The following is a 26,069-nucleotide window of genomic DNA, read 5'->3' on the forward strand; positions in this document are numbered from 1 at the left end:
AAAAATCTAAGCCTAAGCAAGTGGGAACAGGCCCAGGAGTCTGATTAGTTTCTGGGGAATAGGAAAGAGATAACAGTGAAGGAAGAAAATGATGTTTGGCACAAAGAGTATTTGTTCAATACAGGAATTAAGGAATGATTTGACAGACTGTCAGGTATTGCAAGGTGTCTCAGGTCTTCTGGGGTACTCAGTTATTGCCATCTCTGTACGAAACATCTAATTGGGAAAGAGGAAGGAAGGGGAGAAGGTAGGTATCTGTGTCTTCTGGCTCTCCATGAGTTTGTGCTGAGGCCAGATTTCTTCTGGAGTTAGGAGTTCTATGACTGGTAGTCTTCTCTCTCAGGAGAGAAAGGAGAGAGAGTGAGTGTGTGTGTATGGTTGTGTGTGTGTATGGTTGTGTGTGTGCATGTGCATGCACACACATGCACCTAACACAAAAATACAAATAGTGACCTAATTATTTATTTCTTTATACTCACAACAAGGCCTAAATACCACAGGTTACAAACCATTCCTTTGCCGTGATACCAAGAAAAAAAAGTAGTTAAAAACATCAAGAAAACTCAGTTAGACTTGATAAACATATGGGCTCAGCGCTTAGGATGTACTAAGATGGCTTGGTCCTAATATCAAAGGACTTTTAATGTGGGTAGACATAAAGCCAGAGTATTTCATGCAAGGGAGATGGTGCGATAACAGAGGTTAGCTCAGGGCCTTGCTACTCCAAGTATGGTTTGACCACCAGCAGCAGCAGCTCCTGGAAACGCGTGAGAAATGCAGACTCTCTGGCTCCAGTCCAGACTGACTGAATGTGAATCTGAGTTTTAATGAGATTGCTGGGTGAATCATATGCACATTAATATTTGAGAAGTACTGGCCTAGGGTGCAGGGATGGGATGTTGGAACATTTCTTATAGGAAGAACTACGTTTTGAGAATGAGTAGGGTTAACTGGGTGGTATAATAAGCAGAGAGAAAAGTGTAAGTAAAAGTTTAGTGGCATGAAAAAGCCTAGGGATGTTTTGCGAAGTGACTTACAATTGCTCCCCAGAAGGAAGAGAGTATGAGAGAGGAGGAGGGAGAAATGTAGGAAGATGGCTGGTCAGGCAGTGGCCAGATCCTGCTGCAGGTGCTCTAGGTTGTAGAGCTTGGCCTTGACCTAATCCATAATAGAGATGTTTGAGGACATGTGCAGATTGGTGTTCAGAGCACTGCAGCCCTGAGAACCCTGAGAAGGTCAAGGCCAGAGGGCAGGGAAATTATTTAGGAAGCTACGGCAATAGTTTGGGAGAAAGAGAATGAGAGTAGTACTGGTACTGCAGGTGGTGCAGTAGGAATGGAGAGAAGGGAACAAGTTGAAGAAATGTTAAGAGGTAATAAGCAGATGAAGCACTTCATCTGGACTGGGGAGGGAGGACGAGGGAGGCCTGTGTCTCAACTAGATGAATTGTGCAGGCTTCCGGCTAGGATTAGTGGGTGGTTGCTTATGACACCACTAACAGAGATGAAAGAATAAAGGAGGATAAGCAGGTTTGAGGAGGGGAATTATGAGTTCGGTTTTCAACATGTTCAGCTCAGGTGAATACAGAACATGTATAGCAGGAAAAAAGAAAGAAGAAAACAAGGGCGGAGAACTGGGTGAATCAATCAGGGTGGAGGAGGAGGAGGAAGAAACAATGCCCTGTCGAGATTTGGGGCTCCAGTAATACACAGAGTGTATCCCGGGATTTTTCCTCCAGTCCTATTTCCAACAGGCTGCCTTCTGGGAACCTGGTTCCAGCAGCTGATCGGACCCCAAAGAAGAGAAGAGGGTTTTGATTCATGGTTTCCCATCCTGTGATCAACTCATTGTTGACATTATTTGCTCTACTAAAAAAATAAAAAAATAAAAAAAAAATTTAACCTAGAGTTAAGCTGCTCCAGGGTCACAATGAACAAACAGTTGTCTTTTTCCACGTTGCCCTGAGGGTGAATAATTCCTCCCACTTCCCCACCACTATTTCCAAAGTGACAACAGCGCAAAGCCGGGAGGCGCTGGTGTCTGCGCATGGTCGTTCTCCAAGTTCCGGATGACTTTGACTTCTGCCCCAAATCTTCCCAGTCTTTGAACTCTTACAACAGTTTTACTTGGCGCCCTAAAATTCAGAAATTGCTAATAGCTTGTGTTGGATCGTTCCCATGATTATCTCCCATCCGGCAATCTGTTCTCCTGGGCTCACGCAGTTGCGAAGAGCGTCCGGGACTCCCGCGTCTCCGCGGCCGAAAGTCCGTGGCTGCTTGACCCTTTTCGGTACCGTCATCACCAGCCAATAAAGAGCGAAAGGTCGGCACGTGGTTTAATAGTTCGGGCAGGAGGAAGGTGTTCCGACCCGATCCTTTCGCTCTTGCCAGGATCAAACATGGCGGGCCGCGGCCAGAATTTCCGCAACAGCCAGGTCGCGGTCCCCGTGACCCCGGGCGCTCCTCGGCGCTCCCGTCCCCACCTCCCTCCCTCCTCCTCGGCGGCTCCGGGCGGGTCCGCACCCGCGAGCGCCACCGCGGAGCCGCTTCCCGCCCCCCGACGGCCCGCCCCCCCGCCCGCGCCAGCCAATCGCGGGCCGCGCTGCGGCGGAGGCAGCGCCGGCCGGCCCCGCCCCCCAGCCTCTCTGTGGCCTGCGGCTGCCGGGCCGGTAGCGCCGCTCTCGGTCGCGCGGACTGGTGGTGAGGAGCCGCGGGTCGCGGGTGCTCGCCGCCGGCCACAGCTCAGCCCAGCGCCGCCGAGCCCGTGAGCCCCGAGCCTCCGCCATGGACTTCGAGGACGGTAAGCGGAGCCTGTGGCTGGTCGCCGCGGCGGGCGGGCGGGCGGGCGGGAGGGAGGCGGGGTGGCCGCCCCGGGGGTCTGTTTACGGTCTCAAGATGGCCGTGTGGGCTTTGTTCTGCGGGCCCGGAGGCCGCCCGCCCGCCCGCCGCGGGCCCAGGCCCAGGCCCAGGCCCAGGCCCAGGCCCAGGCCCGGAATCGGCCTGTGCGGGGACCCGCGGGCCCTGTCGCGCCTGCCCGGCGCCCGCGGCCGCCGAGGACCCCGGAGCTCCGGGCCGGCCTCGCCGCGGGGAAGGGCGCGCCCGGGGCGCCACGGCCTCGGGCCCCGGACTCGCGCTCCGGACCCGCCCCGGCCGCGGCGCCTGCACTCGCCGGGGTCGCGCCGAGGGCCGAGCGAGGCCTCCGCCGCCCGGCCTCCGGCGGTCTCGCCCCCGCAGGGCGGCGACCCGGCCCGTCCGTTGCCGTAAATCCTCGCCCGGGGTGGAATTGGCCGAGGCTCGGTCCCAGCCCCGTCCTCTCGCCTCCGCTTCCGGCGAGTTTAAAGGGCGTCGGTGAGCGACAGGGCTGGGCGCCGTCTGTGGAGAGCGGAGGCCCGGGGGTCGCCCGGCCCACCCGGAGGTCGGCCCCGCGCGGGCGCCGTCCTGGGAGCCGCGGCGGCTTCCCTCGGGACTGTGCGTGGGCAGGGCCCCAGGCAGCCGGGGCCGGGGCAGGGGCCGGGGCCGGGGCCCGCGCCGCGCGCCCTTCAGGTTCCGTGACGGCGTGGGACCGGCCGTTTAAACCCACGGGTTTTCTCAGCGGTTCCTTTCGGCGTGTCTCTCACGCCAGTTCTTGAAACCATGTTCTCGGGCTCACAACGGAGAGTGGATTTTGGGCCTCCCCTTTGCCTTCCTACCTCGCCTAACTTTTATGGCAATTGGTGTCAAGATAGAATAGGCGCGGCCACAAGGACAGGATCAGGGAGAGGGCACGGGAGGGTTTGCACCGTGAAGCCCGGCCTCACCCTGAGCGACCAGCCGTTTCTGATGCAACAGATTGACGGGCTGGTTGTGAGCCCCAAACCCGACCCGAACCCTGTTTTACTTAACCCTCGTTATCTAGTGTGATGTCAGCCTGTGAGTCTGACCACATGATCTTTGGATCTGTGATTGGGTCTCATGCCACAAAGAGTTAAAGCTAGACCAGCCCTAAGCGTAGGAAGGGGTACTGGGAGGATAGCCCTTCTGTGGATCCTTGAAAATCATTTCGGAATAGTAGGAAGGTCAGCGCCGAGGAGGAGCACCCTCTGGTATTTTTTGTTTGTTTTGGTTGAACTTTGACTCCTTTTGCTATAAATACCTTTAAACCATGAATTCGAACTGCCCAAGCGGGGAATGAAACTTTAAGAATGTATTACTGTGTTTTCGTGCTAACGTCTGTTGACAGTACCAACACCCAAGGCACCGGGCAAGCTCCCGAGGTGGGGGGAGGGAACAATGGGAGTGGCCCCCCTCCCCCCGCCCCTCCCCAGGGAATCCATTTTCTGTAGAGAATTGAAAAACAGAAATGAAACTTGGTTTGTGTGCTTTCTATTGTCCCCATGAGCCTAAAATTCCAAACAATGTCAGTAATAAAAATTATAAACAGTGTCTGTGAGAGAATACTCCCCCTCTCTCTTGCTTCCTCTTCATCTTTACTGCTATATTTGGGAGTGGAATTTGACTAAAAATATATCGGAGTCTGATCCTGCGTAGTGTACCTGGATTCTGTGAGCACTGTACTCACTTCCTGCCCTTTATTAATTTATTAGTAACATTAATTAAGGGATTTAACAATTGCCAAGTCAGTTTTGACGGAAATTGCCAATATGGATTTCGGTGATGGCACATCCTGGGTAGATACAGCACAGGCACACATATACGCATGTGCATATGCAGTCTCAAATAAGATCTTGAAAACTTTAGAGAGCAAATAGGCACAAGAACTGTATTAACTCTGAAAAAATTATGTGCTACATAGAGTCAGTTCTCAGCCCGTTTTGCAATTTTTGGTACATAATCTATCAACATTCTCTTTGTTACCCTGAATAAATCAATACTGGATTCCTCTTGGTAGTTATTATATATCAGGTGTTATAAGCTAATTTTTACATTATCATAATTTGGATAATAAACCTGCCTCTTGGGGAGATAATGAAGAGAAAGAGATCTATGTTTTCCCATGTGAAATATTTGTAATTATTTATATCCCATTTTTGCAGATAACTGAGTTAATAGCATTTTAAAAATTGTGTTTGATTTGAATAGATGAGTATGTAATTTCAGGCTTTTGCTAATAATGTACTAATTTCTTTCTGTTAAATGTGTCTTCATAGATTACACACACTCTGCTTGCAGAAATACTTATCAGGGCTTTAATGGTGAGTATCCTTTTTCGTTTGCTCTTAAGTATGTTAAGGGAATGCATTTCAGTTCTTCTCTACATGCCCATAATGTAAAAAGCCAGTTCTCCCTTGTTTCAATCATTGTGTTGCATGTTCACATTGTCCTATTATGTATTTGAACCAGGCATCTGGAATCAGAAAAGGTTAGGGCTATTCAGATTAGTTTGACTCTTTGTTTTATTTGAATTATGATTCATTTAATTTATTCTAGGGCTTGACTACCTTCTGAGTGATGAGTTACAAGAAACTAGCTGAGTTATTTTTGCTGAATGAGAGGCTTTGAATAATGTAGATTAAGTGGATTATTGGCTTGGTTTTATGTTCCCTCTAATGTAATGCATTTTGACCTTGTTTTTGAGGTCATTTGCTTTAATGTGTTGAAATGTGTTAGTATATAAAGAGCTGTCTAGAGGAAGCACATAAAGAAGCTTGAATATTTATTGATTTACGCGTGACTTTAGAGTTGTGACTACCGAGGTAGATAAAATCGTAAGAGGCATGCAGAATACAATTGGCTGTTTATTTTGACAGTTTTTGAAGTTAAGGCTCTGCCAGACAGGATGATAACATAAAAAAAATACGTGGAACAATTCAGTGAGGTTAAAAAAAGACCCCAGAGTGGAAGTAGATATCCTAATTGCCAGGGAAATGGAAAATTCAACTGTTGTATAGAATATATTTACAAAATAAAACTGAAGCAAATATACTACTAAATAAAGCTAGCTGTGCTTTCATTATAAAACTGATTACAATCCAGTTAATTTCTTTGTATCATCTCTAAGAATTTAGAGAAACTTTGTACTTGATACGAGCTAAAAAGGCTCAAAATATAGGAAGCAGTCAGTATATATTGAATGCTGAAGAATAGTTTTTTTTTTTAAGCTTTTATTTATTTTTAAGTAATCTCTACACCTAACCTGGGGCTGGAACCTACAACCCCAAGATCAAGAGTTGCATGCTCTGCTGGCTGAGCCAGCCAGGTTCCCTGAACCATTTTCTTGTTTGTTTGTTTTTTTAAAGATTGTATTTATTCATTTGAGAGATAGCACAAGTTTTGCGGGAGAGGCAAAGGGAGGGGGAGAGGCAAAGGGAGAGGGAGAAGCAGACTCCCCACTTAATCCAAGAGCCGGATGCTAAGCCAGGAGCCGGATGCGGGGCTTCGTCTCATTACCCAGAGATCACACCACCAGCTGAAGGCAGACGCTTAACCACCTGAGCCACTCAGGTGCCAAGGATACAGTTTTGAACAGGAGAGTGACATAATAAAATTACCAGAGGAAGCTTGATTTGTATCCACACTTAGGTAGATTAAAATCTGGAAAGTTAGGAGTGCCTGGCTGGCTCAGTTGATAGAGCATGTGACTCTTGCTTCTTAGAGTTGTAAATTCAAGCCCCACATTTGGTATAGAGATTATTTAAAAATAAAATTTAAAAAACAACACAAAACTGGAAAATTAGCTAAAATAGCCACTTCAGAAATTTAGGTATTAGGATTTTAAAGACCCTAAACTTGGGAAATGAAAACAGTAATTCTTTTTTTTTTTTTTTTTTTTTTTAAGATTTTGTCTATTAACTTGAGAGACAGAGAAAGTGATAGAGAAAGCACAAGTAGGGGAGAGCAGAAAGAGAGGGAAGAAGCAGGCTCTCCACAGAGCAGGGAGCCTGATGGCAGGGCTTGATCCCAGGACCCTGGAATCATGACTTGAGCCGAAGGCAGACACTTAACCAACTGAGTCACCCAGGTGCCCCATAAGATTTACTTTTAGCAGTTTCAAATATACAGTATGGTATTACCATCAGTAGGTATTACCATCAGTAGTCATCATGGTATACATTATATCCCCATGACTTACTTTTTTATGACTGGATGTTTGTATCTCTTGATTCCCTTTGCCCGCCTCTATCCTCCGCTCTAGTAACTACCAATCTGTTCTCTGTATCAATGAGCTTGGTTTTGTTTTGTTTTGTTTTGTTTAGATTGCACATGAAATCATACAGTATTTGTCTTTCTTTGTAATCTGCTTTACTTAGCATGATGCCCTCAAAGTCCATCAATGTTGTTGCAAATGGCAGGATTCCATTTGTTTTTATGGCTGAGTCCTATTCCATTGTATATGTATACCCCATCTTCTTTATCCGTTCATCCTTCACTGGGCACTTAGGTTGTTTCCATATCTTAGGTATTGTAAATAAAATTGTAGTGAACATGGGGTACATACGCCTTTGGGGATTAATGTTTTACTAATGTTACCACTTTCATTTTTTCCTCTTGATTTAAATTCCAACACTGAGATTGTTAGATTCCCCTAGAGAGCTTTTTCAGAATGTTTCTCATACTCTGGTCCTCTTGAATCTTAATTTTTAGACAAGTGGTCTTTGGTTGTTCATGTCATGAAAAAGTACTCTGAATGATTTTGGAATGCACTGTTGGTTAAAGAGCATTATTGACAATACTTTGAGGTCTAGGTTATCTACATTTTATAAATGAGGATTTTAATTTCAGAGATATAATTTGACTTCATTTAACAAATATTTCTTGAGTGAATGCTATATATCAGATACTATTCTAGGAGCTGGCAATATAGCAATGAATAAATATTCTTGCCTCTGTGGAGAGTATACAGTCTAGTGGGATGAAATATAAGGTAAACAAAATAAAGTAACATATCGTGTGTTAGATGGTAATAATTGCTTAGGGGAAAAATGGAGGAGAGGGGTGGTGGTGGTGGTAGGTGTGTGTTGGGGAAAGACTTATTAAGAAGATGTAGAAAGTAAAAGATGTGTAGTTACCAAATGAAGCCACACTATAATTCATTGTTAGCATTGTATTTTCCCGTGACTAAGATGAAGTAAAAGGTCCTGGAAAGCATATCAAGTTCCAGATTTCCTCCACACCATTTCTCGGGAAGAAAGTTGTGTTTCTAGTGTTTCCATGTTTCCTTCCTGCTTCATAGTAACTCTTTTTATGTAAATTGCAGACAAAAAAAGGGAGAGTATTCCAGATAGAGGGAAAGCAGAAATAAAGGTAGGGCTGAGTACATTGTGCCTCAGAGAGACTTAAGAATGTTTTGTTTTGGGCAGCCTGGGTGGCTCAGTGGTTTAGCGCCGCCTTCAGCCCAGGTCATGATTCTGGAGACCCGGGATCAAGTCCCACATCGGGCTCCCTGCATGGAGCCTGCTTCTCCCTCTGCCTGTGTCTCTGCCTCTCTATCTGTGTGTCTCTCATGAATAAATAAATAAATCTTTAAAAAAAAAAAAAAAGAATGTTTTGTTTTGTTTTACGTAGGCTCCATGCCCAGCGTGGAGCCCAATATGGGGCTTGAACTCATGATCCTGAGATCAAGACCTGGATACTTAACAAACTGAGCCACCCAGGAGCCCCTAGACTTAAGAAGAATGTTTTGACTAGAGCAGGTGATTTTTGCTGAATAGTCTTAAGACTAGGTTAGAGTGGTGAGTTGTAGCCTGAGGCATTGAAAATTAAAGGTAATTTGTTTATATCTGAGAGATGATAGAAAATAAAGACCTGAAAGAGTGGAGGGATTGAGAAGTGCAGATACAGAGGAAGAGCATTCCTGGCAGATGGAGCAGCAGGTGCCAAAATGGCTGCATACTTAACTGTATTCTAGGAACAGCAAGGGGCCTGGTATACCTGGAGTGGAGTGATAAGGGGGGGAATAGTAGATGATGAAGTTAAGAAGTGGATTATATAGGGCAGGATTTCTCAACCTCAGCAGTATTGACATTTTGGACTAGATAATTCTCTGTTGTGGGGAATGTCTTACGCATTGTAGACTGTTTAGCTGGATCCTTGGCCTTTGCACTTGATGTAAGCAGCACTTGCCCTTTGGTTGTGACAACCAAAAGTGCTTTCAGATGTGGTCAGATGTCCCCAATTAGAGCAAAATTTTCCTTGTTCAGTACAATGCTTTGGCTTTTACTTTGAATAAGATGGAAGCAAGTAAGAAGTTACTGAGCGTTGAACGTGATTTAAACTTTAACAGAATTATTCTGGCTGTTTTCTTAGAATAAACAGGGGGTTAAAGTGGAAGCAGGAAAGCCAGTTAGGAGGCTATTGCTGTAATGTAGGTGAGAGATGCTGGTGGCATGTAGCAGGATGCTGGTAGCGTGGGAATGGTGAAAAGTCCCATTCAAGACCTGGTGTCACATAACTCGTTAATTATTTTGATCCTGAGTCAGTTGTTTTTATTATAGTCCTCACCTCCTTCCTTAAGATTTAGTTGTAACTGAGTTTTAACATTTGTTGAGCTTATTTGTATGATTAGAGTGATCAAAACATAGAATAGATTTGTCTTAAAATATTAGGTCAGTTTTATTTTTGAGTGAATTACTTTCACTTAATAGTAAAGATACAATGTTATATTCTTACAGTTTTATTTTTATTTTTAAAGATTTTATTTATTTATTAGAGAGAGAGAGAGGCAGAGATTCAGGCAGAGGGAGAAGCAGGCTCCATGCAGGGAGCCTGACTTGGGATTTCCATCCCGGGTTTCCAGGACCACGCCCTGGGCTGAAGGCGGCGCCAAACCACTGAGCACCCTGGTTGCCCTACAGTTTTATTTTTTAAAGTGATTTTTAAGTTCTTTTGGTGACCTGGAAGAATATTGTTTATATATAAGCGGTCATCTTACAGAATCTGTATTCCTCTAATCACACTTTATAAAGTATAAAGACTTTCCCTTTTTTTCTTTTTAGTTAACTGAATAGTAACAGTACTGTGAACAATAAGCCAAAGTCATTGCTAGGTAAAGGCAGTTCTTTCTCCTAATTTTTGTGTACTCCACAGTGTTCAATAAATATTAGTAATTTATGACTCCATAGTGAAATAAAAATAAACTGACTAAAAAACAAAAGGATTTAGTATCCAAAGGCAATCTCTGCGAGCTCAAAGTTGAAACTAGCTGAAATAACAAAATACAAGACTTTTTGCTTTGTGTACCTAACTGAACCTAACTCTTAAGATTATTATTATTTTTTATTTTTAAAAAAGATTCTATTTATTTATTGAGAGAGAGAGCACACATGAAGGAAGGGGAGAGGCAGAGGGAGAGGAAAACTGAATCCCAGGCAGACTCTGTGCTGAGTGCAGAGCCCAAGGTGAGGTTCAATATCCTGAACCCAAGATCATGATTTGAGGTGAAAGCAATTTGGATGCTTAACGGACTGAGCCACCTGAGGCACTCCTTAAGATTATCTTAAGCTTAGAAGAAGGCTTTTTATTTTGAAAATTTTATTTCAATTTCAAAATTGCCCTCTATCTGAGATAACATAGGTTAGCAACTCTAAAGAGAAATAATTGCCTGTTTTATTAGTCTAGAACTGTGAACATGGTACACTAGCCACATGTGACTGTTGAGCACTCGCAGTGGGGATGATTAGAACTGAGATGTGCTGTAAAATGTAAATTATACACCCCATATGAAGTCTTAGGTTGAAAAATACAAGATAAAAGAGCTCGTTGATACTTTTTGTATATTGATAAACTTTTTGTGCTCTCATGCATATTGGTACATACAAGCATTATAAAATTCTAAATTTTACTTGAAAGTTCAAATTTTATCGTTGGCAGGAAAAGTACTGTTACTTTTGGCAGTGTATCATAAGCACTATATAAGAGCAACAGACGTGTAGATATTTAGAAGAAAGAGATGATACTCAACTGAGACAGTATCATTGAAAGGGTTAGTATTTGAAATGTACTTTTAAAAGATGAGAATATTTCAGGGAGCAGATATTGGAAGTATTAGAGGAAAACGTTTCCCATAGAAGCAACAGCGTTAAAGCTAGAGGGGTGGATATTTATTGATCTTCGGGAAAATCATTTCATCCCTTTGGATTTTAGCTCCTAATCTATAAAATAAGAAGATTAAATTGAATTTTATCCTTTAGGTTGCTTCCAGCTTTAAAGTTGCAAGATTCTGAGTCATATTTTTGTGAAGTTGTTACTGTTGTCATTATTATTGTCATTGTTGTTAGGACCAAAAATATTTAAGTGATTGTAATTTAGTGTTTAAAAAATATAAAGGTATTTGCTCTCTCTATACTATTGTATTTATTAGTACATAAAATTTGGGGAGGGTGGTAATGAAGGATTTTGAAAAGTTTTATAGGACACATTCTAAAAGATTTGAAATTTTTTTCATTTTTATAATTGTAAATTCATTTTATTACTTCTGTTGTATTTTTCATGTTAGAGGTTGGAATGTATGTGGAATTGCAGTTTAATAAAATATACTCAGTACCCTTAATGTACTAGAATTTTTTGAGTATTTTGCATTGCTAGAGTTCACATTCATTCCTTTTATTCTTAGTATTTGAGGATTTAAATGTTTATTGTCATTATTACTTAAAGGCATAGTACCGTAAATTGGCCCCCACTCCATGATTTTACTTTTTAAAAATGTCTGTTTCAGTTAATCTATGAACAAATTGAAATTAGGCGAGTTGAAAATGTGGCTGCCTCTGGGTTTTTGACATTTTGAGAGCAGTTAGATGCAAAAACTAAAAACAAAAATTGTTCTTTTTGACAATAGTCAATGCTGACTTTTCTTGAGAATTGGAATTATTATTGATTACATACTATGTAATTCTAATATAGAACCTGTAAGTAGTACTCTGTCAAATAAATATTGGTTAAATTGAAAATAATTCTGACATAGAACTTTTTTAAGTTGATAATGTTTTTTTGGGCAATTAAATTTTCTTAGCAAATCTGTTTTTTCAGTAGATTATTCTCTGTGAATTTTTTCCTTCCATGTCTAGTATGAGTTTATCTTAAATGTTAATGATGAATTAGTATCTCAGACAATTGGTGTGAGTATCTTGTGTTTTATGCAAAATTCCCAAGAAGAATGGTATATCTTACTGACCTTTTGTTATTGACTCTGTTGTAGGAATGGATCGTGATTATGGCCCCGGATCATATGGAGGTCTGACATTCAAGGATATTTATCTAAAAATTCTTCTTTTGGGTGCCAGTAAAGGTGAGCGACATTTAATTTTTTTCTTTTTAAACTCTTTATAGGGATGGACCGTGACTATGGCCATGGATCCTATGGGGGTCAAAGATCCATGGACTCCTACCTAAACCAGTCATATGGCATGGACAATCACAGTGGTGGTGGTGGGGGTAGCAGGTAAATTGCTTAATCACTTGGCCAAATAATTAGATAACTATAAGATTCTGGATATTTTAATTTAAGTATTCCTTAGGCATGTTATGATACTTGAATTTCAATATTGGTATTGAATAATCACCTTAAATGTATAAAGGTGTTAATTAATGGTTATAAAAATTATCTCAGGGTCACTGGCAGACATTATTTTAGGAAAACTGCAAGTAGCTATTTTCATATTAATATAGAGTAAGATTTTCCATCTTCAGTAGTGAACCCTTTATTTTACTTATTTTTAATTCCTTATCATTCAGAATGTTCTGAACAAATGATAAAAAATGTTACTGGAAATATTCTTTGTCAAGTTTTTTTCTTTATGAGCTTTAAAAGTATCTATTTTAATTGAGGGTGTTCTGTAAAGCAGCAAAGCAGGTTTTGACTGGAATGGGTTTAAATGAACCAGTCTAGCAACATTCAGTTTCTGAGAAACATTTAAGATAGTTATTCTTTTAATTTCAGAGTAAGTTGTAGTAAGAGCTTATTGTAATAATAAAACATTCTTTAAATTCATGTCTAGGTTATTTATTGGCAGATACTCCTTATGCCAAAAACACTGTGCTCTAGTTAGGAGCATTGTATCAAAGCTCTGAATACTATAGCTTCACTTATTTTAATGCACTAGAGTTTATATTGTTTTTATATTTTACTGTTGATACTGTGTAAAGCTCAACACTAGTTAAGTATAGACCTTAGGTTTAACTACATTTCAGGCAAAGGGGGTGTACCTTTTGAGGCACAGATATTTTTACTAAATATAACTAGTTAGGAAACACTTGAAACTAGCCTCCTTCTTCATAAGTTGAAGGAACCGGATTCCTTAAGGATGGACCAAAAGATGCTTTACATTCCTTCTTTCTGCTTCAAGTGTGCCATTATGGTTTATAGTAGAGGAAAATCAAGAAAATAAAAAGATACAACAATTTTGCTTATGTGATAGATGTTTTAAAAAAGAGTTGGGAGGAGAAATAATTTTTATATGGTTACCAGAATTCAGAAGTAAATAGTACATTCTATTTAGTGGTTTGTAAATAATTGAAGTAATGTAACACATTTAAATGTTTAAATATATCCGTTATTGCCCTATTGCATTGTAAATGTGATGTGTATAAACTATGTAGATGTTATCATTTATCTCCTGTGTAATTGTGGGCCTTTATAAAACTATGTTGTAAGATATCAAGCAACTTTTGTAATCCATGCTTTGGATTTGTGAGAAGTAAGATGATTTGTGTCTTCTGTTGACTCTATTAAAACCTTGAGGAGACTGTGTGCTCCCCTTTTTTAGAGTAGTTTTATGTGATAATTTCCTGCCAGGAAATAATTTTTTAAATTATTGAAGACATAAAATGTATTCTTTCTCATCTGCCTTGAAAATTTATATGCAGAGGGTATATGTTGGTGGTCTTTTACTTTATGTTCTATTTTATGTGCTTATTCTTCTAGATTTGTTAGATTTGCTAGTCTACAAGTGGAAAGTAACTGAGGATTGATTATTGTCCTTACCCAAAGTTGGGCAGGATATAAAATTTTCTTAACCAGAGATAATTCTCCAAATTTTGACTGCTGTAGACACAATGAAGCAGTTTTGTGATATAGATTATTAGGGGTGCAAAAGGATCTCTTCTGTGTCACAAATAGCTTATATTGGTGTAGTCTTCAATTTGTGTCCCTATTGAAAGCCAAAATATTGTAAATATTTGATATTTTCCATTACTAGGGATGGATTCGAAGAAAGTTTGAGTAGTTTGTGAACTTTAGTAAATGACTTTTTCCAAGACTAGGGCTGGGCTTAAATACTGACAGACAAATCTTAATAAAATAGAAAAGCTGCTATAAAGCAGATTTTTAAGCTAAGGTTTACTTACCTCAATTCATATCTAAAAACTGACTCAGATAGCTTTCTATCTGGTCTCATGTTGAACTGCCCAGCCCTAATCAGGTGTGAATAAAAGTAGAACTGTGCAAACCAGTATGGTATAAATGAATTTTAGTTGATAAATGTCATCTGATAATTTGTCTTTTGAATTGTCTAACATTAGTAAGCTTACTTTTGTTTTTTCCCTCACTGTGCAACTTTTCCAGGTTTGGACCTTATGAGTCTTACGACTCCAGGTCTTCTCTGGGTGGGCGAGATCTGTACAGATCTGGCTATGGTTTTAATGAACCCGAACAAAGCCGCTTCGGAGGTAGTTATGGTGGTCGATTTGAGAGCTCCTACCGGAATAGCCTTGACTCTTTCGGAGGTAGAAACCAGGGCGGGTCTAGCTGGGAAGCACCTTACTCCCGTTCAAAATTGAGGCCTGGGTTTATGGAGGACAGAGGAAGAGAGAATTACTCTTCCTACAGCAGTTTTTCTTCACCCCATATGAAGCCTGCACCTGTAGGCTCTCGGGGGAGAGGAACGCCTGCTTATCCTGAAAGTACGTTTGGAAGCAGAAACTATGATGCTTTTGGAGGACCATCAACAGGCAGAGGCCGAGGCCGAGGAGTAAGTACAACAGAATCTTTTCAGATTCTTTTCACTAGTCACTCTTTTAAACCCTTTCAAGACCATGGTTTTCATCTAGAATAAACACTGTTCATCCCAGTGTATTTTAAAGCAAAAGCTGAATCATAAGCATAATTCTTAGGTTGCCTGTAAAAGTTTTTCCAGCACTTCAGAAAATAAGTGGCAGTGTAAGATGATTGTAAGTTTTGCCAAATCTCCCTTTATTAAAAAGGTGAGGATATTAGGTTTTGGTCTAAAAGGGGTTAAAAGGAGTTGCATTTTTCCTTGTAAACACTAGCAACTTTGCTGGTGGGACAGTTCTTGGATTATTGTAAAAGGTAACTGAACCCTTTGGAGTTTTTGAGTAGGTTAAAGGTGCAATGTATGAAAAAATGTTTATACTTTGCTGCTATAACTCTAGCACATAGAATTTCTTCAGAGCTCCATATTTCACATTAAACACAAAGGACTAAAAGCTGGATAGATGAGGGTAGCTTAGCCATGTTTACATGGTGAAGAAGTTGATATGTTTAATAGGTTGTAGAATGATTTGTGGTCAGTTTAATTACTAACTCACTCTCTTAATATATGTCCTGTTGCTGGGTGTTCTGTTTTCCCTTGTGTCATAAGATTTTACTATTGAGAAGTAAGTTCCTACCTGTACAAACATGTCTCTGGCTCCTTCCTAGGAAGTAATAGTTTATAAATTATTGCTTACACGAGTAAATATACTAGTCTTCAAGTGTTTTATTTCAGGACATAGTATAAAGATAATGACTTACGTTCTTAGGTAACTTGGTGGACATGAAATTTTACCTAGTTAAGTGTATGTAGATTGTGGAGTTTTGTAGTTTGGTCTATGAAGGATATTGTATTCTTGCTTTAATGTAAGAAATGTTGTTTTTTGGGGTTTTGGGGGTTTTTGTTTCTTTTTTTAAGTCAGTTACTCTTAATATTCTCTCTTTGCAGAGGAAAGAACTTCTGATAAAAAATATGTAGTAGGGCACACGTTTTTATTAGCCTTTGGTACATGAGTGTAGTTTGTTACTTTTGTGTAGAAATTTTGCACTTATAACAGTTACCCTTTACTTATGTAAAATGCATTGCACCTTTAATGGATAATTAATGAAGATATTTCTAATGTGATTCTATAAATTATCTGGTAACACTAATCTATTCAAGTCTCCTAGGTTAGATAGGGATTCCTAAGTATAATACACAAATGTAAGCAACTGATATGTTGCTATTCCACCATAATTAGTGACTGTAGGTTAATTGAAAATTGTTGGGGTAATAGGCTTTGGCTTTTGAAATTGAAAATCAATTCCAGTTTGAAAATTTTAAAAATGCATAACATTTTCCATGCTTTGTATTACTTTAGGCAAATGATTTTTTTCTTAATGAGACTTCAAACATTAATTTTGTTTTCACAATAGAAAAACAGGCATTCCTGTACTTTGTGTTCACCATTCAAGTGTGAATGGACTTTTCTTTCTTTCCTCCTGTTAATGAAGTAGATGAACCAACAGGACTTTCTTTTTTAATCTTCACTTGTACAATTCCCACTGGATCCTTCTCTTCAGATTACTCCTCAATCTTTATCTTCTAAAAGTAAGATTAGCAGAATAAATTTCTATGGACATGTGGCCTCTTGGTGTAGTGGATTTTGTTAATGACAGGAGAAGAGGAAGGGACACAAGAGTCGTTTGGTTGCATGACTCTTCGTCTGTAAACTTTCACTTCTTGGGCTTCTGGGTCAGAATATGTTTCTCTAGGTAAGAATGTGAATGGAACGTCAGATGTAATTCTTTATCTGAAGTGTGTCCTGGAAGTTGATGCATGGTTATGCTTTAACTCTCCTATTTCATACTAATGTTCCATCTCGCTTTCTCATTCCCTTTTTCAACAGGGAGAAATCCTAAGTGATTTCTGGATCTTTTTTACTTCAGACTTCAAATATGGTCTTCTTTATGCATCTTAGTATTAAGCCAGGTTTTAGTGAAATAAAGATGTCTTTTAAGGTCTTTTCATGGGAAAACATCAATTAGGAACTCTGAAGAGGAGTTGTCAGAGAGTTGTACAAGTGGTAATATTCTGACAGGCACATATGTTGTTTATGATCTCAAGTAATTTTGAATGGTAAAAATTTAAAAAATAGGAAGTATCCATATTTGTTCTACTGGAAATAAAAATACTAATTCACTGGATTTGGGTTCATGTAATAATTTTACAAAGCCTTTCAATGTGTTTATTCAGAGTGGACATGTAAAATTTAGTTACATTCTGGGGAATTTTCAGGTGAAAATTATTAGATAGGTAACACATAAAATTTGTGTGAATTCATACTTTATCTTTGGATGTTATGCTAATGTTTCTTGATTTCACAAATTTGCAGCATATGAGTGATTTTGGAAGCATTCATAGACCTGGAATTGTTGTTGACTATCAAAACAAACCCACCAATGTGACAGTTGCTGCTGCAAGAGGAATAAAGAGAAAAATGATGCAACCATTTAATAAGCCTGGTGGAACCTTTATCAAGAAACCCAAGCTGACAAAGCCTGTGGAGAAGATGAGCCTCAGCAAATCACCCAGTAAGTAAGAAAACATAACTGATGTGGCTTAAGGTACTTCCAATTTTTAAAAAGTTTAGTGCTTTTAGATAATTTTCTCATGTTCATTTGACAAACTGCATAGTAATTACAATTGTAGAAACTAGATCTGTGAATCACCTAGTATAGTTACTAATTGATCACGAACATTGAAATTACCCAGAGATCCTTTTTAAAAATGTACATTCCCTTGTTCACCCCTCTTCCCTAAATGCTTATTTAGGATAGAATCAGAACATCTGTTTTAAAAGGCTTTTCACATGATTTTGATTCAAAGTTTTGTCTTGAGTATTATATTTATTGTTGGGTGGTATCGATGAGGATGTAGTATTGTGCCATTACACAGAATCCCCTTAAGGGACAAAGGGGCTATTCATATATTTTCATGGTTTTTGGTACCAGGAAAAGGTGTATTTCTTCTGGAAAATTAATTTGTTTTTAATTTTGTGGGCATGACAACTCTTAGAGATAGTTATGTTTCCATCTTTACAGTGTTAAAAAATCAAAAGCCAATCTGAAAATGAAATTAAGGGGCACCTGGGTGGCTTAGTCAGTTAAGTGTCTTGCCTTTGGCTCAGGTCATGATCTTAGCTCAGGGTTCCTGGGATTGAGCCCTGCATCGGACTCCCTGCTCAGCAGGGAGCGTGGTTCTCTCCCTCTCCGTTTTCCCCTGCTGGTGCGCATGCGCGCGCGCGCTCTCTCTCTCTCTCTCTCTCAAATAAATAAATCTTTAAAAACATTTCGTTTGTGTTAGCATTAAGGCTAAATACTGAGGAATAAATTTAACAAAAGAAGTGTAGAACTTATGCCTCAAAAACTATAAAATATTGTTGAAAGAAGTTAATGATCCAAATAAATGGAAAAACTAAATAAATGGTTCAGAGATCAGAATTCTACCTTCTTTGCAAAAATTGACCAGTTGATTCTAAAGTTCACAGGGAATTGCAAGAGATCCAAAATAGTGGAAACAATCCTAAAGAAAAAAATAAAATAGGAAGACTCACACTTCACCTTATCTGGAAAGACACAGACAGTACTTTTCAGTCATCAAGGCAAAAATAAATATAAAAAAATAATAAGTAATTCAGTGTGCAAGTAAAAATAGACAAAATATTTGGTGTATGTTGTTTTACTGCTACATGTTTTCATAAAGAGTGCCGAAAAAGAGGTTTCCTGAGCTTTTATTTAGGTAGGTCCTTGACTTCATCTAATTTGGTCAAATGTACTTGATTTCATATAGAAATACATTATAAAGTTAAAAAATAAAATAGAACAACATAGATAAGGAACAGTAATCTGCTTCTGAACTTTTTTTTATAAAAAGACTTTACTGAGCTATGATTTGCAAACCCTACAATTCACCCGTTTAAAGTCTGTAACTCACTGGTTTTTAGTGTATTCACAGATATATGCAAATATCACCATGTCAATTTGAGAACATTTTCATCACCTCACAGAGACCGGGTACCCTTTAAGCATTATCCCCTTCATACCCCATAGCCCAGAGCAACCACTAATTTACTTTCTACCTTTATTGATTTCTGTATTCTAGACTTTCACATGAAAAAAGTCATGTAGAATGTGGACTTTTGTGATAGGCTTCTTTCAGTTAGCATAATCTTCCAAGATTCATCCAAGTTACAGCATGTATCAGTACTTCATTCCATTTTATGGCTGGAAATAATTCCATTGTATGGATATATCATTTTCTTTATCCATTCATTCATTGATGGGTAATTGGGTTACTTCTACCTTTTGGCTACCATGAATAATGCTGCTGTAAATATCTGTGTATAAGTTTTTGTGTGAGCACATGTTTTCGTTTCATATATCCTAGATATATCTAAGAAATGAATTGTTGGGTCATACGGTAATTGTGTAATCATTTGAGGAACAGCATGTGTTCCAAAGGAGCTGGCACCATTTTACATTCCCACCAACAGTGTATGAGATTTCTAATTTCTCTGTATCCTCACTAAAGACTAACCAGTCTTTTTGATTCTAGCCATGGAGGTAGTATAAAGTGGCATCTTATTGTGGTCTTGATTTACATTTCTCTCTGGTGATTAATGGAAGGGCATTTTTTTTCATTTGCTTTTGGCTATTCATGTATTTTTCTTGGAAAAATGCCTGTTGAGATGCTTTGGTCACTTTTCAGTTGGGCTTTCTTTTTATTGAGTTGCCAAAGTTCTTTATATATTCTAGAGACAGGTCACTTTTCAGATGTATTCATATTTGTAAATTTTGTCTCCTACTTGGAGTTGCCATTTTACTCTTCTGATAGTATCCTTTGAAGCACAAAAGTTTTTAAATTTGATAAAGTTCAATTTGTCTATTTTTTTTGTTGTTGCTCAGTTCTTTTTTTTTTTCCTTTAAGATTATTTATTTATTTATTCATGAGAGACACAGAAAGAGAAGCAGAGACACAGGCAGAGGGAGGAGAAGCAGGCTCTATGCAAGGATCCCAATATGGGACTTGGTCCCGGGAATCCAGGATCACACCCTGAGCCAAAGGCAGATGCTCAACCGTTGAACCACCCAGGTGTCCCTGTTGCTCAATTCTTTTGGTTTTCTAAAGAATTCCTTGCCATATTCCAAAGTCATGAAAATACACTCCTGTATTTTCTTCTAAGAGTTTTATAGTTACAGTTTTTGCATTTAGGTCTTGCACTGTCACTTTTGCATGTGGCTATCTGGTTGCCCAGTACCATTTGTTGAAAAGACTGTTCTCTGCCAACAGAGTAATTTTGGCATCCCTGCTAAAAACCAGCTGACCATAGTTACACGAATTTATTTTTGGCTTCTCACTTCTGATCTATATATCTGGTTTCTCACTTCTGATCTATATATCTATATATCTGTCCTTGTGCCAATACCACAAGGTCTTGATTACCATGGCTTTGTAGCAAGTTTTGAAGTCATAGTGTGAGTCTTTCTATTTTGTTTCTCCTTAAAGGATTGTTTCCACTATTTTAGATCCCTTGCTATTCCCTGTGAATGATCTTTCTTTCTTTCTTTCTTTTTCTTTCTTTCTTTCTTTCTTTCTTTCTTTCTTTCTTTCTTTCTTTCTTTCTTTCTTTCTTTCTTCTTTCTTTCTTTCTTTCTTTCTTTCTTTCTAAAATAGATTTTTTTTTTTTTTTTAAGATTTTATTCATTCATGAGAAGACAGAGAGAGAGAGAGGTGCAGAGACACAGGCAGAGAGAGGAGCAGGCTCCATGCAGGTAGCTTGATGTAGGACTCGATCCCGGAACTCCAGGATCATGCTCTAGGCCAAAGGCGGCGCTAAACCACTGAACCACCCAGACTGCCCCCGCTGTGAACTTTAGAATCAACTTGTCATTTTTTTGTGAAGAAGTCAGAATTCTGACCGGGATTGTGCTAAATCTGTAGATAAATTTGGGAGGAGTATAACCATCTTAACAATGTTTTCAGATCTCTGAACCATCATTTATTTAGTTTTTCCATTTATTTAGATCTTTAACTTCTTTCAACAATGTTTTATAGTTTTTGAAGTATAAGTTCTATACTTCTTTTAGTCTTGTTGATACTAACAAATGGTTTCTTAATTGTATTTTCAGATTGGCTTTTGATTTTTTTTTAACAATGTAAAGAAGGAAATGTGACTATTTCTGGAGTTGTCATGTCCACAAAATTAAAAGCAAAAGATTAAATTTAGTGCAAAAGCAAAAAGATTAATTTTCCAGAGGAAGCACACCTTATCCTGGTACCAGAAACCATGAAAAATAACTTAACTTTGTCCTCTAAAGGAGATTCTGTGTACTGGGACAATACTGTATCCTCAACGATACCTCCTAATGATAAATACAACACTCAAGACAAAACTCTGAATCTGAGTCATGTGAGAAGCCTTTTAAAACTGATAGATGTTCTGATTCCACCTTAAATAAGGATTTAGGGAAGAGGTGGATAAGGGTATGTGCATTTTTTTTGAAGATCTATTTATTTATTTATTTGAGAGAGAGCACAAGTAAAAAAAAAGTGGGAAGAGGAGCAGGGAGGAAGGGGGGCGAATCTCAAGCAGACTCTTTCCTGAGCTCAGAGCCTGACACAGGCTCGATTTCACAACCCTGAGATCCTGACCTGAGCTGAAACCAAAAGTCAGAGGCTTAACCAACTGAGCCACCCATATGCCCCAGGGCTTGTGCATTTTTAAAAAGTATTTCTGGGTAATTTTATTGTTAATGACTGATTAGTACTATAGTAGGTGATTCACAGACTGACTTCTACAATTGTGATTACTATGTAGTTTGTCATATGAACATGAAAATATCTGAAAGCACTGAATTCATGATAATGGTATTCAAATGAATGAAATTTCAGAAATACTGGTTAATCTCTGGTGAGTTCAATTTAGATTGTAGTCACCAAGTAAACCTTGCATGTCTATACTTTATGAAGTGGAAACTTAAAAGGGAGAATGGAAAAGTGATTTTTAGTTTTGACTTTTGCTGATACTCTAGCAAAAACTGATCCTAAAAATGAAGAAGAAGAAAAGCGACGAATTGAGGCTCGACGAGAGAAACAAAGGCGCAGAAGAGAAAAAAACAGTGAGAAATACGGAGATGGATACAGGTTTGTATTTAGTAGAGTCTGAAAATTGGTCTCATTAAAAAACATTTTCCTAAAAAACAAAACAAACAAACAAACAAAAACATTTTCCTAGAAAGTGCAGATACATCAACTGGAATGTGAAAAAATTCATGAGGTTCAAATGAAAAGGTTTGATAAAAGATTTTTGGTATTTATGTGCAGTCACCATTTAGAAAACATAAGAAAAAAGAGTTCCACTCAATGATATTCTAAAAATAAAAAATACTTGAAAATACGGTATTCTTAAAAAGAAATACATGTCATAACATGAAGGAAACCACAAAGTCTTCTTGAGATTTGAGTACAGGGAGACAGTGATATTCTTGGATAGGAAAATTAAATATTAGAAATATAACAGGTGTCATCAATCTTGATTCCAAAGGTTAGGTAAAAGAAGAGTACATGAGGAGGTGTACTAACTTTTCTAGATAATTGAAACATTAGAAAGCTGTATGTGGTCCTAGGAAAAGGTTATTAGTATGATAGAATTGTTAACTTGTAAACATATGTATTATATGTAAGAATATATAATAAAAAAGAGGTTGGAAACAGAAGTAAAACTACTTAAAAAAAATTGAACAGCTGAACAATAAGAAGAAAAATAGTTTAGATCTTCTTATACCAGTGAAGATGAATCCAGGTGGATTAAAGAACATATACAATGGAAAATAACAGGAAACTAAAATAGAATATTTATAAATAATTGCTGCAGAAGTCTTTTCTTTCTAGGCTTAAAAGTTACAGAGTAAATTATAAAGGAAATAATGACCACATTAATTTAAATAAAAATTTAAAACTTGAAAGCAAATGGACTTGGAAAACATAAACATAAGAAATGATTAATGTCTAAGATAAATGTCATCCAATTAGTATTTTTTTTTTTTTTTTTTTCCGAGGGAAAGGGTGAGGGAGAGTGGGGGTAGAGGCAGAGGGAGAGAGAATCTTAAGCAGGCTCTGTGTTCAGCAAGAAGCCTGATGTGGGACTCAGTCAGTCTCACAACCCTGAGATCATGAGCTGAACTGAAATCAAGAGCAGGATGCCTAGTTGTCTGGGCCCCCCAGGTGCCCCCAACTAGTGTTTTTTATTTTTATTTTTAAAGATTTTATTTATTCATGAGAGAGAGAGGCAGAGACACAGGCAGAAGGAGAAGCAGGCTCCCCGCAAGGAGTCTGGTGCGGGACTCAATCCTGGATCCTGGATCTTGGGATCAGGACCTGAGCTGAAGGCAGACACTCAACCGCTGAGCCATCAGCATCCCCCAACCAGTGTTGATTGGCTGAAGGAACAACAGCTATGTAATAATTTTATGGAAAATGTTGAAACTCATTGTAAGATAAACTAGAAATTTAAATAATAGCATGGTGTTTTATTAGTGAGGGGAAAAACAATATTGATTTACTAACAAGGATACAGTCAAAGCGCACTATTATAATTTTGCTAGTAACCAAATAATATGATTATAATTACTGGGAAGCAGTTTAGTAGGTTAGTTATTTATTAAGAGGGAAAGAGGGAGGGGCAGAAGGAGAGAGAGAGAATCTTAAGCAGGCTCCATGCCCAACTTGGAGTGAGCGCAACACAGGGCTTGATGTCACGACCCTGAGATCCTCACCTGAGCTGAAATCAAGAGTTGGAAGCTTAACTGATTGAGCCACCTAGATGCCCCCAATTTAGCAGTTTTTTAAAATGTCTTGAATTTTTTTATAGTCTGTGTTCTAAGAAAATAATATAAAAGTGTTTCAGTTTAATCTAAAGAGGTGCCAATGATAGCATTATTTATAGTAGCTCCAAACATGAAACAAATACCAGCGATTATAAGTAGTCAAGTATGTTTAAGTTTTGACACTTGCCTTTATGGGTTCATAGGCCATTCTTGAAAATGAAGGTTATAAAACCTGTAGTAACATGGAGAAAACAGGCAAAATAGAAAAAAATTACATATACAACATGTAAAATATGCATGAAAAAGTCTAAAAGAAAACTTTTTTAAAGGGCAGAAATTGATAAATTTTTCAACATCTTTCTCTGAAATTACTACTTATGTTAGGAAAATAAAGATTATAAAATTTTATTTTTATTTTATTTTTAAAAGATTTTATTTATCTATGAGAGACACACAGAGGCAGAGACATAGAGGGAAAAACAGGCTCCTCTCAGGGAGCCCAATGCAGGACTCCATCCCTGAACTAGGATCAAGGCCTGAGCTGAAGGCTGAGGCTCAACCTCTGAGCCACCCAGGTGTCCCAAGATTATAAAATTTTATTTTATTTTATTTTATTTTATTTTATTTTATTTTATTTTATTTTATTTTATTTTATTTTATTTTATATTTTATTTTATTTTATTTATTTTATTTTACTTTTTTTTAAAAAATATTTTATTTATTAATGATAGAGGCAGAGACACACAGGCAGAGGAATAAGCAGGCTCCATGCTGGGAGCCTGACGCGGGGCTTGATCCCGGGACTCCAGGATCGCGTCCTGGGCCAAAGGCAGGCACTAAACTGCTGAGCCACCCAGGGATCCCTAGATTATAAAATTTTAAAAGTAAATTCAGTGTATTTTCTATTCAGAATGTAGTTCTGCTTTTTTTTTTTTTTTTTTTAGATTTTATTTATTTATTAGAGACACGGGGCGGGGTTGGGGAAGGGGGCAGAAACACAGGCAGAGAGAAGCAGGCTCCATGCGGGGAGCCTGACGGACTCGATCCCGGGTCTCCAGGATCAGGCCCTGGGCTGAAGGCAGCGCTAAACCGCTGAACTACCCGGGCTGCCCTAGTTTTGCTCTTTAAAAGTTAATTTGTTTTGTGTAGCCTGAGGGGAATGAAATATTACACATTAGTGAATTTTCTAGATGTTTAAAACTTTGTTAGTTCTGAAGATAACATTTTAAGAGCAACATCTACAGACCTTTTTGTGGAGATACGTTTTAAATTGTCCCTTTTCTTTCGTCTTAAACAGGATATTCTTTGTTACTACTTGGTGGTGGTTTTTTTTTTTTTTTTTTTTAAGATTTTATTTATTTATTCATGAGACCCACAGCGAGAGAGAGGCAGAGACACAGGCAGAGAGAGAAGCAGGCTCCATGCAGAGAACCTGATGTGGGACTCAATCCCGGGACTCCAGGATCATGCCCTGAGCTGAAGGCAGGCGCTTAACCGCTGAGCCACCCAGGGATTCTCACTATTTGGTTTTAATGTAGTAAAACATTATGTTGATTTTATTTATGTAAAATATAGTAAAAGAAAATTCACTTGCGTCTTAATTCCCAGATTTTTTTGTTTGCTTAGACTGTCTTTGATTTTAGCAAGCTCGTTATTATAGGGGGCCCATAAACAACATGGGGGTTAGGGGTGCCAACCCTCCACACATTCATGAATCCATGTGTAATTTTGGGTTCCCAAAAAACTGCTAATGGCCACCTGTTGACTAGAAGCCTTACTGATAACACAAACCGTAGATTTAACGCATATTTAGTATGTTATAGTTTTATACACTCTATTACAATAAAGTAAACTAGAGAAAAAAAATATTAAGAAAATCCTAAGGAAGAGAAGATACATTTACAGAACTGTGCTGTAAAAAAATCTGCATACAGGGAACCTGTGCTTTGCAAACTCTTGTTGTTCAAAGGTCCTCTTGTATAATGTTGTACTTACATAATCTTTGTGTCCAACTTTAATAACTTTTTTCCCATGTTCTTTCTGATTTGTTACTCATAATTTGTTGGGACTTGAGAAACAATAGGATTAAGCTTTTTAAGAATTAACCTATGAAAAGAAGTTCTAGTTTTAAGAAGCAGCTATTTTTGGTCTTTGTGGTATCTTTCTCTGCCACTGTGGGTAGAATTCCTTCTTTTGACAGGGGTGGGAACAAATTAAAACGAACTCTTTCAGGCGCGTAGGAATCTGAAGATGATTTTACATTATAAGATTAATTTTTGTAT

The 26,069-nt window shown here is 38.7% G+C and overlaps 1 protein-coding gene across 4 annotated transcripts in view; it reads left to right on the forward strand.

Annotated features, from left to right (window-relative positions):
• Positions 1–2,639: 2,639 nt before the first annotated feature.
• The window catches only part of ZNF326 (zinc finger protein 326), a 37,863-nt gene continuing 14,433 nt past the window's right edge, over positions 2,640–26,069 (forward strand). Inside the window, exons 1-7 of one of the 4 annotated variants that reach the window (XM_077905357.1) lie at positions 2,640–2,799; positions 5,147–5,191; positions 12,130–12,165; positions 12,261–12,372; positions 14,494–14,899; positions 17,295–17,493; positions 21,994–22,105. In XM_077905357.1, coding sequence (XP_077761483.1) covers positions 2,784–2,799; positions 5,147–5,191; positions 12,130–12,165; positions 12,261–12,372; positions 14,494–14,899; positions 17,295–17,493; positions 21,994–22,105 — 926 coding nt within the window. In that variant the 5' untranslated portion in view covers positions 2,640–2,783. Of the gene's footprint in view, positions 2,800–5,146; positions 5,192–12,129; positions 12,220–12,260; positions 12,373–14,493; positions 14,900–17,294; positions 17,494–21,993; positions 22,106–26,069 lie in introns of those variants that run through there. The other 3 variants (XM_077905358.1, XM_077905360.1, XM_077905361.1) reach the window with 3 other exon arrangements.

This window comes from Canis aureus, chromosome 8, assembly GCF_053574225.1.
Source record: "Canis aureus isolate CA01 chromosome 8, VMU_Caureus_v.1.0, whole genome shotgun sequence".
Classification (NCBI taxonomy): Eukaryota; Metazoa; Chordata; class Mammalia; order Carnivora; family Canidae; genus Canis; species Canis aureus.